Source organism: Lates calcarifer, linkage group LG12, assembly GCF_001640805.2.
Source record: "Lates calcarifer isolate ASB-BC8 linkage group LG12, TLL_Latcal_v3, whole genome shotgun sequence".
NCBI classification, from domain to species: domain Eukaryota; kingdom Metazoa; phylum Chordata; class Actinopteri; family Centropomidae; genus Lates; species Lates calcarifer.
The window spans coordinates 5373929-5389933 of record NC_066844.1 but is presented as its reverse complement, the minus strand read 5'-3'; the positions used below and the strand labels follow the sequence as shown (position 1 = coordinate 5389933).

The 16005-nt window shown below is 40.7% G+C and overlaps 1 protein-coding gene across 2 annotated transcripts in view; it reads right to left on the bottom strand.

The window, feature by feature from the left end:
• Positions 1-16005, bottom strand: part of arhgef10la (Rho guanine nucleotide exchange factor (GEF) 10-like a) — a 97216-nt gene that overhangs the window by 56253 nt on the left and 24958 nt on the right. For both annotated transcript variants that reach the window (XM_018679504.2, XM_018679512.2), the window contains 8 exons: positions 15270-15449; positions 13973-14089; positions 10668-10760; positions 9529-9699; positions 7369-7514; positions 6344-6516; positions 3204-3319; positions 1713-1840 (listed from right to left, as the gene is read on the bottom strand). In XM_018679504.2, the coding sequence (XP_018535020.1) occupies positions 1713-1840; positions 3204-3319; positions 6344-6516; positions 7369-7514; positions 9529-9699; positions 10668-10760; positions 13973-14089; positions 15270-15449 (1124 nt within the window). The remainder of the gene's footprint in view (positions 1-1712; positions 1841-3203; positions 3320-6343; positions 6517-7368; positions 7515-9528; positions 9700-10667; positions 10761-13972; positions 14090-15269; positions 15450-16005) is intronic.

The window sequence follows — 16005 nt, the reverse complement described above, 5'->3', positions numbered from 1 at the left end:
TTGTAAGCATGACATCTGGCTCCACCAAACATCTGAGTAAGCAGATTGGCCCTGCAGGCCTGGTGTGACAGCCGACGAGGAAGCTGGGAGATGTGGGAGAAGTGATCTGCACAGCTCCGCTGCTCAAGCTGTCACTTTAGCTTGGCTTGGCACAGTTAGATTCTCTCTGGCTCTGAAGCATTAGGCCCACTCTTCTGACTGCCACTGCCCTGCCGGCACCGAGCCAAGTCTTTCATGGGAGAGGTTGATCATCACTCTCACTCTTTCTTTCTTCCTTTCCTTCTTCTGCTTAGTGCCTCTCAGCTGGGCTCTGGCTTCTCTGTCTTTCTCTTTTTGTCCTCTCCTGCCTCTTTCTTATCCTAACCCCACCAGAAGCCACAAAATGGGATCCATTATAAACTGCCATTATGTACTATTCCCAGTTCCTGTACAACTCTAAGCTACTCATATGCTCTATCCTTGCTATCTTTATTCTTCTCTTAGTAGGCGTTCAGTCATGCAGAAGTCACTCCACCCACTAGGATCCACTTCAACACATTAAGACAACAAGATAACCAGCTACCGATTGCATATAAATGTGTATGTTCGGCTGAGAAAAACTGCAGCTTCAGCTGTTTGTGTGTGACCGATGAAGTAAAAACATTACTAGTGGTCATTTTTGTAGTGCAAGTAATCTTGAAGCCATAAATATATATTTTAAAAAAAGATGAAGTGGGGACTACCAGGAAATATTCCTCTCTCTAAACTGTACAGGTTACTAACTTACTTCTCACAGTTTACTCTTCTGTATTAACTCTTAAAATCTAATGTAAAAACTAAAAGTGTATTAAATTTACATCAGGGTACCCAACAGCCAAGAGATAAATCATGACACTGTAGTGTAGTAGAATATGCTACTTTGCCAAAAACAAAATATTTGGCTTTTCAGCGCAGAAAAAGTAAAGATTAAATTATGTGGCTCTTAGCTGAGCAATTCAGAAAAGTTATGCACTAAGGTCCAATGTTAGGTAAAGGCTGAAGCAAAAAGTGTCTCAATTAAGGTCCTGCAAAAGGAACACTTTGTGAAGACTATTCCTTATTCTATCCGAGCATTGCAGGAAATGAATTATTTGAGTCAGGTAATTACCCACTCACGACAGAATAAACTGTTCTCGCCTCTAATTTGCTAAAGGTCAGGGTGTCCTGTTGGCCCAGTGATCTAAGTGCATATATGTAATCACAATGTCCTGTCCTGGATTTTGGATTTTAGTCATTCCTCTCTTTCTTATACATATATATATAAAATGTTGCAAAGGGTCAGCAGTATGCATTGGATTCTGGATGACAATAAGCCTAGGACATTTGCTCCAAGACGATTGGAGACATACCACCCTCCCTAATTATTATATTTCTTGATTATATGTACACTTAATGTTTGTCACTGGGTGTTATCTGGCTGTTTAGTGGTGCACATGACAGCCTGATTCTGCCTGTGTTTGTCTAGTTATTTTATCTTTAAAACATTGTTTGGAATCAACAATGCTGTATGACTATGTTTACTTCCATCTTTTGGAACTTTTTAAATCAGTTATCAGCACAGAAAACCCTTTTGGTGTTGTTGCTGGTGCCCTTTCTCTTGTCTTTGCTGTTTGTGTTCTGGTCCTTTACGTTCTCATACCCAAACATATACAGGACATTTCACTTCTTACTTCTGTATGCGAGTTACTACTCACTTGTCTGGCCTGCCGGGCACCTGCAGGCGTAAGCGACATTTGTTAGCACTCTGGATCTGTTCTTCTTTGATGCGAATAAGCCTCTGCAGAGCCAGACACCAGTCCTGGGCCACAGTGGTGTTCAGGTTCTTTGATGGAAAAAAACACACAGTTAAAACTTGTTTCTCTGCTGTGGCATACAGTAGGTCATCTAGCAGAAATACAAGAGCATTACATGCATACTGAGCATGGTTGTCTTCCGTGGATGCACTTACATATGATATTTTTACACACAAACTGAGAAAATAACCACACATCCACTAGCATAAAACTGCAGTATATTATTTGAAGCTACATGGTTGTGGCATTTTTATCCCCTCAAATGTTACATTGAATTCACTTCAACACCGGTATCCATTTTACAGTAAAACCTGGTCCCTCAAGTCAAATAGAATCAAATCAATTTTCTGAAGTCAATGAGCTGTGCAGAAGTATTTCGTCTATTTGTTCGGTGGACAATATTATAACAGGGTGGAAAGTGAAAATCAGCCATTTAGTGCCAGGCCAATATCACTCCTCCTGAGGACATTGTACTCATTAAGTGCAGGGAGGCAAAGATGCCACCATTAGCCTGAGAGGCTCTTTGGTGATTGCTGGAGTATACCTCCCTGGCTGTGTTGTGCAGTGTATGGTACTGTTAATGTGTTAGTGGCAGACTACTGGGAAGTGTCCTGATTTGAATGCAACAGGAGGGGTGTCAGTTTCTTTTACAACACAGCAAATGACACTTCTATCCAGTGTATCAGTGGGAAAATCTCATTCCCATCATTGTGGCACTGTTGATGAGGAGATAGATGGGAGACTTCAGGCTTTAAGAAATTGATGATTCTAGAAGCATATGAGGATGCACTTTGATCACATTTTAAACATCCAGAATCCTTTTGCAATTTCTTTACAAGGAATAGCAAAAAGAGATTTCCCAGTGGTTATCTTTGTACCATCCAACTTGATCTTTAAGTTTGCACTGAATCCAGCAATTTAAATTAACTCTGCCTACTGTGCATTCGGTGTTGTCTTTGCTGCCTCTGTGATCCTTTGGTGTGTTCTCAGGACTTAGGAGCTATTGTAAAGTAAGCTGCAGTTAACAAAATCAATTTCATATTTCATATATTTTCAGGCAATATCTTGAGATAACTGGCTTATAAATAATTAGTGATACTGAAAGCAGTTTTTGGAGAACAGAATAGCACGTCTGAAGGTCAGTCTGTGAGGCCAATTTGAAGGCTTTAAAGAAAACCCTGAGTGAACTAAGCTGGCCTGTGTAGTGGAGTGATAAATGTAACAAACTGTGATTTCTGTGGCCTGGCCTGCAGTGTCATTTGGACTGAGGCAACCTATGGCTGAGATCTTGCCTTTCAGTTGACTTTGTTGCATTATATATGTTCTATGATACACATTTTCTCTGTAAGACAGTACAGCCACAGTGAAAGTATAACATGAAGAGACACATACTTGATACGTCCCCTGCAGTGTGCCCACAAGGAGAGTGACCTCCTCCACGACAGAAAGGTCATGCTGTAGTTCCTGCAGTTCTTGATAGAGCCGTGGAGGGCCCAGGATCGCTTTACCTAAGTGATGGGAGGGATGGGATGAACACAAAAAAGTTTATGATATCACCAAAATATTGTATATTCCTACACAAAACAACAAGAAGTACACTTATATACTGTCAACAATGGCCACACAGCATGAACAATCAGAGCAATAAATGTTCACTTTGTTATTGATTCATTTGTTGATTTACAAATAAAACGGTCTCTGAAATGTCAAAAAATAATTTAAAATTCACATCAAAATTCATAAAGTTCAAGATGATGTCTTCAAACTACTTGTTTTGTTTGACCAACAGTCTAAAACCCAGAAGTATTTTATACAGAGTGCTAAATACCAGGGAATTCTTTTTTTGAAAAGCTGTAACTAGGAATGTCTTGATGTTTTTCCTTAATAAATGACTTGATAAATACAGTTTTCTGTCAATCAGCTAATGATTAACAAGATATGATCTCAGCACTATGTACAATAAACACAATTGTGAAAATACAAAATACATTACATTTCAGGATCAAAGTGTTCCACACACTTATAGAAAAGAATACAATTGCATCTGAGAACTGCAGACTGAAACTCCAGTGGCACTAATAAAAGAGGTTTGATTTGTAGATGGATCGATCTTCATTATTTGTTGAACAACAGAGACTGAATTTATGAGTAAAAAAAAAATTAGATGGAAAAACTGTTATTTGGAGCTGTGATGCCCTTTCACTGGCCAAAAGGAATGCAGGTGTCTCATTAGACGCAAAATTCAGCATCGATTGAAGCCCGCTACCTTCAAAGTCTCTCTCTCCTACTGCCGCAAATCGATAGCTGTGTCTCCTGTCTGGTATCCTCTGTCCTAGCTCCCCTGGCCCACATCTACCCAGCAGCAGGCTCCACGAGAACTGCCTAATTAAATTCTGCAGGTAGATTTTGCTCCAGAGCTGTCCTGCACTGTCACTGCTGCCACATAATAAAGTAGCAGAAGAGCTGAGGCGGTAGGCGGGCTTAGTGAGGCATGCTCCTCCAAAGGGACCTGCTACCTTTTGTCTATCCACGTGCATAAGCGGAGTGAGAGTAAAGCCATAAGAGGAAAGGGAGCAAGAAAAGAGAGGGGTGGGCTGGGATTGTTCATTTAAAAACCTCCATTGTAGCTTTTGGGGTTTAATGGGATCTTTGACACAGGCAGCCAGTGACATCTGTCATCTGTGCAAGGAAATCAATAGGTGAGACATTTGAATATAGTGGGGATGTGCTGCAAGCTCCAATAACAATGTCTTCCCGTCCTCTCCAAAGAGACTGTCTGGACCCCTGTTCAGGTTCGTTGAGTCCTCTGGGGCCTGCTGTTGGCTACGGCCCGAGAGGTGAATGTGCTGAGTTGTAATCCAGCGTAATCCCGTTGGTGAGGCAGGATATGGTTTTCACACTCAGACATGGCTATACACACCAGCCGCCAGGCACGTAGCTCACTGGTGTGGAAGGCCAGAGCCCAGAGGGTCCATCCCTGCTTTCTCTGGAATAAGTCAGCGATCTAGCACTCAGCTGCTATGCCAGTGATGCTAGCCAGTGGATTTAAAGACAATGCAGCTTCCACACCTGCATCAAAACCCTTGACTGATCCGCAGCCAAAGCCCACTGGTACACTTCTGACAAAAAAAAACTGCACTCCTGACAGCAGGTCAAAAAAGAAGCAACAATAAGGGAGGTGTAATGGGGGCAGAATGAAGGTAAGACAGCATGAGAGTAAACAACTGGCACAGTCTGCTTTCAGGGAAAAGATCACATACATTGGTGGGCCCTCATGTGTTTTTGAGAACAAACAGGGTGAGTGACAGGCCAACAGAGACACAGGCAAGGGGGAAGAGTAAGAAAGACAGGGCCTGGATTTCCCTAAAGGCCAGGTTTCTTCAATAAAGAAGGGCAACAGGGCCTGCAAAAGAAGAAAAATGACTCCATTTTGAGCAATGCTGAGGGAGCACAGGATTTAGACTGCACACCCCACTGAATGACATCACAGGGGATGGAATTATAAATAGATGGGATGGCCTGTTTGAATAAAAATTTGGGGATTGGCTCCACAGATGTTCACATAGACATGATTAAGGTGACCCACCATGACAAAAGGTAAAAAAAAATATATATAATATATATATATATATATATATATATATATATATTTTTTTTTTTTTTTTTTTTTTTTTTTTTTTTTTTTTTTTTAAAGAGCGGAGAAAGAATACAGAATACAGCACCCTCTAGGGGGCATAGCATTTGCTGAGTTAGACAGAGGAAAAGGAAGAGAGATAACTGCAATGAGAGCTAACCTTAAATGATCCCAAAACCTTGCAGCAAAGTTGTGAGTATACGACACTAGCTGAAAAACTGAAAACTTAATCCAGTGAGAATCTAAACCAGCTCTCAAAACAGTAGCTGCTTGCTGAGCATGACACGGGTAGCTCTGAAGAAGGCACCATTAATATTTAAGTCATGGAGCTGCAACTTTAAAAAGCCTGTACCATTACATCCTGATAAGGTTTTGTATCTCCCTTTTCCCATGGCACATTTATCAGGGATCTCGTCAAGCTCTGTATACACTAGAGTTTTGTGAGGGGTGGTGGGAGAACTAGTGTTTCAACCACCGATTCCTATCTACTGCTACTGGCTCTCTAATTGGGCCTGGAAAGAGAAGGAATAATCTCTGCAGATTGATGACTCCACTCTAGATGTGTTTGTGGTCTATCAGAGAGTGAAATGAGACTGTGGGGATGATGCGGCAGGGGGCTCTCTACCTCCATATCTCTCTCCAAGATAAAACACCCCAGGCAGATGGGAACAAGTGACCGTCATCACTATCCTCCTCACAAACACATCCTCAATCAGAGTGACAAGCAGCACGAATGCATCTCCAGCCCTCCGCGGGACACTTGAGAACAGAAACAGATTTGCCTTGCTGAGTCAGAGGAGAGTGCTGAGACTAGTCAAGTCAGTCCAAGTGATGAGATTAACTAGAAGATGAGGCATGCGGGGAAGGAATGAGATAGAACCAATTCACAGTTTTTTACCTGAAGTGCAGGCACCACTTGGCCTCTTAGCCCCGCTCTGCTGGAAGAAGGTGTCTTTGCTTTGAGAGCCCTCTTGCCCAACCTCTACCACTTGCACCTGCTGTAGGGGGGCGCTCCACTTCATGGTGTACTTGGGGCCAACAGGGACCAGACTGCTGATATCTGGAGGCCCCCTGGTGGAGATAAGAAGAAAAGAAAATTAGAGGATCAAAACAACCCGAGAGAAATTCCCTCCCTTTCCGCAACCTGCGAACAGCACAACACCCAGTGCTCCATAGGAGGAGACGCTCTTTGAAATGTCATGAGGAAGACTTGGCAGTGGGAATTAGAATCTGTATGATCACCCATGTTCCCTACCAAAATTGTACCCCTGGCTGTGAGGAGGAGTTCATTGCTATTCATGTATTCCTGTAATCACGCAGACAATCAACATTGTGATCGGTTTGTCAAGATCCTGGAGGGCAGACAAAGTCAACTTCGGGACACTTGAGTTGAATGAGACGTAGAGCGATAATTACTTTGAAGGCTGAACAAGAGAGCTTTAAGCGACATCTTTGACAGGAGCTTTGCAAAATAAACGAAATCCCTTTCCTGTTTACTTCTATCAAGAGAGAGAGGGAAAGAGAGGGAGAGATGTGATCAATGGCGCTGTCACAGAAAATAAATTGGAAAGAAACCAAAAAATGTTTTATGTCAGTAATCTAGGACTCCTGTAGCTGTAGTTAGGCATTCTACCATTTGTTTAAAGCTGATAAAGCTCCTGCAACTTCAGATAGTGCCCAAAACCCCTAGCAGCTATTTCTCTTTACTATGCAGTTTGCCAAAATATCCTTGCGAAACCTAGGGCATCACATTAGAGCCCTGTGCCACCTAATAGCTATTTCTCCTAACTGTGCAGTTTAGCAGACTTTCCTTTAAAAACTTATACACAACTTCATGCTAGAGCTATGCATTATGATCACATTAGCAAAGTACTCTTCAATACAAGGGCATATAGTTCAGTTTCCTCTACAAGAGGGACTTACTTGACATTTATGTTGGCACAGATGAGCACATCATCAAAGAGGAAGACCTTTCTCTCCTTTGACTTCAGGACTTGTCCCCGTTCACCATACACAGTCTCAATAAGCGTCTCACAAAGGACCAGTGACCCCTGCTCCGAGTTCAGTTGCTAAAAGGGACACAGCAATCAGATCAGAGGCAGGGGAGACAGCACCACAAAGGACCAGTACTCCAGAGTTCAGTGCCTGGAGGACACAGAAGTTAGGCTTGGAGGAACAGATGTCTCATCAGGGATTAGCAACACATTCATGCTACTGAAGGTCATTTAATGTGTGTATACATATAAACAAAAAGAGCACACACACACACATCTCTAGCCTGTTCATTTGGCAAACTTAGTTAAAAGAGAGACTGCTCTTTCACTATCTTTGCCTTGCACACGTGTTTACAGTGATGAGAGAGGAACCTAAGGGCTATCTTCAATTCCATGGGACTCCAGGAGATGCCAGAAACATTTATTATTATCTTTTAACTAGATACTTCCAAAACATACTTCACATTCTTTTGTCTTTTTGTCTGTATCATGCTATGCAGCATACCAATATCACAGAGTCCAAACTGGCTTAGCTGGGACACACAATAATTTCCACCACAGCAGGGCAACTACACAGGGAGAGTTTGCTGCATGCACACCTTGCGAGTGCACACACACACACACACACACAAACAGTTGAAGAATCTAATAACAGATGCAATTTGAGCGACAGTATGTTGGCACATGCTGTGCTTTCCAGTCATCCATATGTTTGGCAAAAGGAAACAGCAACAGAAAGCTTTTTTATCACTTTGGTCCAGCTTCTTTTATGACTGCCTAAATCAATAGTTTTAGTTTTATGCACACTGTGCCAGTCTAAGCCATGCTCATTACAATTTAAGTGAAGCCACTATACCGCAAGCAGCAGGTTAAGTCCAAATAAGGAGTTCACATCCTGATACTTTGATGTTTGTGTTTCTTCAAAAGGCCCAAATTTCAGCAAATAATGAATTTCTCTGTCGTGCCCATTCTACAACCTGCAGTGCAGTAATGCCTCTGACCACATTTCACAGAAGAGGATGTCCTATCTGCAGGCAATCTGTTGCTGCTTTTGGCTGTGGCTCAAATAGCAACCAAAATGAATCATTAGTCTGACTGAGACTGCCGTTTGATGGCTACAAAACAATACAGCTCCCTCAAGAGGTGGGCTGCTATGAGAATATAACCTTAAAGTCTTCAAGCATCAATAGGCACAAAGGGCATTGCGCCATGCACATGTGCATGTGTGAGTGGGAGTGGGAGTGCAAGTGTGTGTGTGTGTGCGAAACCCATTCTCACTCACATTGTTATCTGTCCTGTTCCGGCGGCTTAGATACTTTGAGACAAAGAATGAATATTTCATTGGATGGTTATGGGGGCAATAGAGTAGACTGTTTCCTATTGGAATTCTGCAGTGTCACCGCAGTAAATGGAATTCTGTGTGGAGTAGGGGAGATTGGCCGAATCAGCTCATCTTAGAGTCCTGGAAAGCAAGGGCTGATAGAGAGAAATAAAAAAGGGGGAGGGTGAGAGAAAGAGGAAGACAGACGAAGATGCAGTCACACAAGAGAAAGAGAAGAAGAGTGTATAAGTGGAGGGAGGAGGTAAGCAAGAGAGTAAGCAAGAGAGTGCAAGTGGGGAATAGAAGGGAGGTAAAATGGAGAGAGAGAAAGAGGAAGAGAGAGAGAGAGACAGGGTGAAAGAGATAGCTCTCTTACAGTTTCCAATTAAATGTCTCATTTACCCCCTAATTCTTCTTATTCAGAGCAGCATTTGTTCAGATTTGCAGCGGCAGGACTGTAATTTCAGTGTGGTAATGGAGAGGCAACGCCTCTGCCATTGCATTTGGTACTGTTTAGGGATGATAATGGCCATCATTTCTAGGAGATAATTTCTCTAAATAAAAATGCCTCCCTAGATTAATGTGTGGGAAAGTGATATAAGCGATTGCTATATACTAGTTTAATTCATAGGTGTTTGGCTCACAGTGATAACAACATAGAGGAGTTAAAGGGCTCAGAGGCTGGCTCACAGTTGATTTGATTGGGGCATGTGTGCATGTGCATGTACACGTACATCTGCACAAGGGAGTGTGTGTGTATCCAGTCACCTTACTGAGCAGGCGATCACTGACGCTGCGGGCTAGCTGTTGAGTTTCTGTAATCTGGTCAGCTACTCGTTTCTGTTCATTCAGCTTCTCAGCCAGCATCTCCAGCTCTGTCAGAGCAAGCTGCAGGGGCAGCCGATCCACGTGGCCCTTTGGTGTATTCTTAAGCATGTCCTAGAAAAGGTCACAAGGAAAGTTTTAAGTAAAGACACAGCAAGTTCAAAAAATACAAACCACATTGTTTATGATTTAATACTTTCCACTGAATCCTACAATATACTGAATCCTAACAAAATAATGTGTTCTTTTAGGGAGTGTTGTCTTCACCCTTGAAAAGTTCAAATCTGAGTGAAATACTGTCTTTGAGTTTAGGTGTGTGCATGTTACAGTTTCGAGAGGATTGAGGCTACACCACCTTGATTCACTAGTGGTTATGTAAACTTTGTGAAGCTCATCGTATTGCACTTCCCATCCTCTTGTAAGCAGTGTTAGCTAAAACAAACCGATTAAAAACAAATTTGAAAACTCCAATGATCAAAGTATGTCTAAGCATAGGCTATGGGGGTTACGTATCTATGCTTGTCCTGCATCTGTGACATGTTGAAAGTTGCATCTAGATGTGCCTCAACACCTTGAGCTCTGGTTCCCTGTAATGTTTGATTTAATACATACACTTCCTCTTTGGAGTACTGAGTTTAGGCTAGAAGAAAATGCCTGATTCACATTCATAACTTATCTTTTGAATTCATGGATAATCAATGCCTACTGAGGGATGAAATGAGCTGCTGCAGATCCAGCAAGTCAAGCTCAAATCCAAATCTTTGCTCAGAATAGAAAGTAGAAGAGTAGGGATGTAAAGCCAGCAATATGAAAAACTGATGTGGCTAGCTATTTTTCAAGCTCAGGCTAACCCCAGTGTAAAGTTCCGTGAGGTACAACTTCTTGTACTTTGCATAAGTTAAAATCCATAATCAATTCATGTTGCCTTCCAGCTTTGCATCTTTATTAAGTGTGTGTTCTGCTTAATCTTTAATTTGACTGAAGTTTCTAATATTGGAAGTTTTTTAGCTAGTAAGACTTGAAGGGATTCACTTAATTAAAACAAATTAAATGACTAGCCCTATCTAAACAACACTTTATACCTGCAGGAGCAATATGAACTGGGGGAATCGTTGAATGGGCTTAACCATTAGGCCATACAGGGTGATCCGGTCAACACTAGATGCCTGCTTCTTCTGAAAGCAAAAAGAGAAAAAAGAAAATGAAAACAGAGCTTGCAGTTGGAAAAATATTCTTGCACAGAAAGGCCATTAAGAGGAAACTATGTTATTCCTACTTTAAGAGGAGCTTGTCAGAATGCTCTATAGACCACGAGTGGGCGTGTGAGTGGGTGAATAAGGTATGAAAACCAGGGTCTGTTAGTCATATGAGAGTATGAAAGAGGAGATTTTTTGACTGTGTTATGTCTAATGTATTACTGTGGGCGTAGGTCAGAAGAAGATATTGTTTTGGTGCAGTGTCAAGTCTGTGGTAGGATGACACCATCAGTATAAAAAGGCAAACAACTAGACACATTTAATAGATGATATGGTAGTAAACGTTGGATATAATCAACTGTGAGTCAGCCATAAAAGTGGAAATATATATAAATATGTATAACCTGTTACTTGTTTTTCCTTAGGCTTACAAAACTTTTTGAACTTTTGATGATGATACATGTAGATTAGAGCTAAATATCAATTTAATTTACACTTCATATTCTAAAATAAATTGGACTGACATTGATGTTCTGAGATGATCAGATGCTGCCTTAGATTCTGGTAATTTTAATATCATGATCCAGCCAAAATTTGTGTTTTCCTAGCCCTTAATGTTGCAGTCTGTTAAATTCACAAATATCTGAGCTTATCTGATATTTCCAGCTGAGTGAAAAGAATGATGAATACCTCAGCTTTTTTGGTCATCATATTAACATTATTAGACCGTCAGTCACTGTCACATACTATGTCATCACATAATAGATAACATCAAATTATATTAATGAACTTTACACCATTTTTTTACACACACAGTATTTGGTCAAAAATATTGTGATATCTGATTTTGATAATATTGAATTCTGATTAAAAATTTCCACCTGTAAAAGGCTGGTGTCTTCTTATTAAAAAACTGAGCACAAAATTAAATCAATTCATGAAAATCTACAAAGGGTACAAATTACACTGATCAGCCACAACATCAATACCAGTTACCAGTTGTATGTTGTGGCTAAATAGTGTGTGTTATGCATATATGTATGCTGACAGGAGAGGATATATGTAACTAATTCTATAAGCACAAGTGGAGCTCTTTGACAGGCTCCAAAGGCTGAACCACATGTGGAGTTCATTCAAAGTGACATGTGCACTTAATTAGCCAATCAGAATTAATCTAACAAATTCCCATTATGTTATGTAAGTAGTAATGTGACCTAACTAGTTATCAATAAAGTCAGTAACTTGCAGAGCAGCAGGATGCCAATATTACAGGGATCCACCTGCATGCTGGTGTAATTTACATTAATTCATGTTGTATCCTAACTGTTAGGTTTGTAAATATGAGTCATAGCTGCAGTCACATAGAGGGATTCCAGTCCTACATTTCTGAGACAGCCCAGTCTTCAGTCACCAAAGCTCTAAGTCTAGGGATTTGTCCAACAGTAAGATTGAAGCCGACTGTTTTTGACTGACAACCAAAGATTTTATCCCGTTTCTCTTTCATCTGGGACAGCCAAAAATTGCTCAGTGTGAACGGGCGTAAAGATGAAGCCCCTTGGTAACTATAGTACAAACACTAGGCTGGCAAGACACCATATATGCAATCACAAGGAGGAGATACCAGCAGTCAGTGGTCAGCAGCCATCTAACTTACAAATCATAGGTGAGAAGAAGGCAGTGATTTAAAAAACAGTATTTTAGTCTGCCATATTCAATGTTCGGGACCTGCGTAAACATGTAACTTTTCACAGCTAAACCAAAGGTGACCTCTGGGTGGATGCCAAGAAAAGTTTTATGAGCAAAGAGTAAAATCTTCATACTTCACACTTGACCAGGTTAAGATGTCGATGGAGATGGGCTCTTTGCTGCTGCATGCACTGAAAATGCTTCAGAGGTGGTATGCTAACTTTTCAAAGTTCTGTTCTACCAAACACAACTTATTTATTTATTCATGTGGGGAACTGAACTCATCTTGTTACTTCTCTGCAAACCCACAACCCTCACATTACATAATAATGTCTGCCAACTGTATTCAAACGCTGAATTTACAAGTCTCCATCCCTGCAAATGTTCCTTGTGTGCTTATTGTCATGTTCACACAGTCAATGTCTCCACAATATTTTAAAAACAATATAATGAAGCAAGTCATTTACTCAGTGTTTTTCTTTCCAGTCTGTGTCTAGCCAATTCATTATTTGATTTGTCTCCACACTGCCAGTGAGAGCTGCAACAGGCAGCAGGAGAGACAGAGGAACATTTTAAAAGAAAGAGAGGGACGCATGTTATCTGGAGTAACATGCAGGGCAGTCAGCTGTGTGATCTGGTTCTGTAAATCAGCATTACAGCTGATCCAGGTCATACTCACACATGAATGCTAGTCACATGGGGAATTGTTAAACTCAGCACATTCAAATCATTTCTTGGCACCCTCTATGCACCTTGGCACCATGTTTTGTTGTTCACAATCCCTAATTAATATCTGAAACATTAAGTAAACAGTAGAACGCATCTTAATTGTCTGTTTGTGGAAAGTTGTCAAATTCCCACTTTCCATTTCATATATAGATTAACCACGAGTGTTGCACTTTCCTTTTTTGTGAGTCATTCTGCAATTTAATCGAGTCTCTGGTATTTATCAATTTACACATTTCTCTGTGTTTCATTATTAAACTTTTCAAGATAAATACTAAAACATTTCAAGTGCACAAAGAAACATACAAATACACATTAATCATTGTCATATTCTAAGAATAACGATGTGTTTAAACATAAATATAGGCCACGTGTATTACCTGGACAACTTTGGACATTTCTAAGGTTGACAGTAGCATAGTTGGTAATACAGTACTGCAATCTAGCTAAGTGAAAACTACATGGTAGTATGAACTATATTATTTATAATTTATGATATGTATAATAAAATCTAATACCAGCCATGAACTCAATGCAATTTTATATTTAACTTTATATTCTAAGTAAACACTACCTTTTTACACACTGAATTATTTGTCTGTCTCTGTGAAAACCTGAGAACTCTGTATTGTTGAAGCATTTAGCTTTGGGGCTTTGCTAGATTCAGCATCTGCTGAATACTATAGAGACAAAAAACAGAGGAGCAAAAAAACAATTGAGTTACTTCAATATGAAAATTGGGAAAAGGAAACATTTTGTGCTCATTGGCAGAAGCTCACCTTTAAGAATTCCAGAAAAGCTGGTTTGGACATGCATGCCTTTTTAATGAGAGCCATGGCATTGGTGAAGTTGTTCACGTAATCACTGTATACATCTAGCACCATCGACTTGGAAAACTGTGGAAACAGAAACAAGAATAATTATCTGAATTTGTGACAACAGCCCTGTAATAAGAGGGTCTACTGCTCTGCCATGTTTGATTATTTTGTCCAGCATCCACAAACACAGTCATGTAATTTCCTCTGACATCTTGAATGTCTGGCTAACCATCCTGTTTGCAGGGCAACCCAAAGGTAATTTCAATGTAAAGGGAGGCTAGAAAATGGCCATTTAAGTATAGTACTTAAAAAAATTGGTTTGTTTACCATCCCGGTTACCGCAACACCCTTCACGAGCCATTTAAGAGCTTGGGCAAAGAGGAATGAGGTGGTGGAGTGTGAGAGTGTGAAAGTGTGAGTTTGCATGTGTGTGTGTGTGTGTGTGTGGTGGTGGGGGGGGGGTTGTGTGGTAGACATTTATTCTCTCTCCTCAATTAAACCCACACCAGGCAGCTGATAGTAGCAGTTTGAGGAGTGGTGGGGACTTAGCAAATCACATGAAAGAATTAACCTTGTTTGCTCCCACCCTCCTTCAGGATCCTGCCTCTCAGATCTTACTACAAGTTCTGCAGATACAGATACATTGCTACTAGACAAAGGGGCAGCTCGATGAGGTGTACATAGTCCCAGCACTTTCCTTTTCCATAGTGGCCTCATTTGATGGTAGGTCCTAGGATATCAATGGAACAGCACTGTAATGGCCAGCAGAGAAGTAGAGGGTTGAATCAGCCCCTTTAATAGGTAAATAATTAGTGGACCTTATGGATGAGCACACTGCAGAGACTCACAACAGAAAACTCACAGCTGAACACTATTTATTCTAGTGCCAAAAATTGTAAACACGTATCCCATAGAGCATTGGATGCAGTGGAGATATTCATCACAACTGTAATTGATTTCATGTTTGGGGTAAACTACTCCTGTTTGCTCAATCTAAAACCTGTACTAAACCTAATCTAAACCTCATTATAACCCTGGTAGCAGAGACTCTGTTATAAAGTTAGATAGAAATGCCAAGAAAAATATCAGCACTTCTACCCAGAATGTAAGTCTTCGATTGCAATTTACACAGAAACAAACAAACAATGCAAACAAACACACACACACACACAATAACACAGCAAATAAGCCACTAGTTTGCATTTGTATTTCACACACATGAAGATACATAACAGAAAACATGCACATGCACACTAACCGAGGCAACAAATAAGTCTCCAATTTTCTCATTGCTGTCCCACTCAGCCACACGAGACGCCAGCGCAATCTGAAACATGGAGTGGCACTGTGTGATCTCCCTGATTCGGTAAAATATTGGCCGGATCTTCCGTGGACTCAAGATGCGTGGATCAGCTTCCATCAATGGTCTGTGGTATTCCTGGTGAGAAAAATTTGGTTTTTATTGTTTGCTGATATGTGCAGATGTATATGTGTGTGTGAGAGAGGTGGATTCTTGAGATGAATCAGCAGTCCACCTTCCCAAAGAATCTCCTCTTTTCAGTAGCATTAAAAGACAGCTGAGAGGTAACTGACAAATATCCCATGAATTAGGGATAATGAGGAAATGTAGTCATGGTGCCTGGAAACACACCAATCCAAAGGATTCACCCATAAAGCAGCATTTGCCACTAGCAAACATGTTCAGAACTCAAGGTGACTTGTAATCATAAAAGCCAGAATAATAATGGCAAAAAGCAGCTCCCAGCAGAGTTACAGATGCAAAAGCAACATGGTGAAAGGGGCATTGATTGACTCTCCAGTCAGCCCTCATGGGAATATTAGCATAGCCTACAGAAATAAGTTGACAAGCTCTTTGTGGATGGCATGCCAGTAAACATGACTTCTTTAAATCTGAACATGCTGAAGTATAGATAATATTATGTAGAAGCCAAACATGATGAGATGAAAGATGAAAGATGAAAACAGTATTTAAC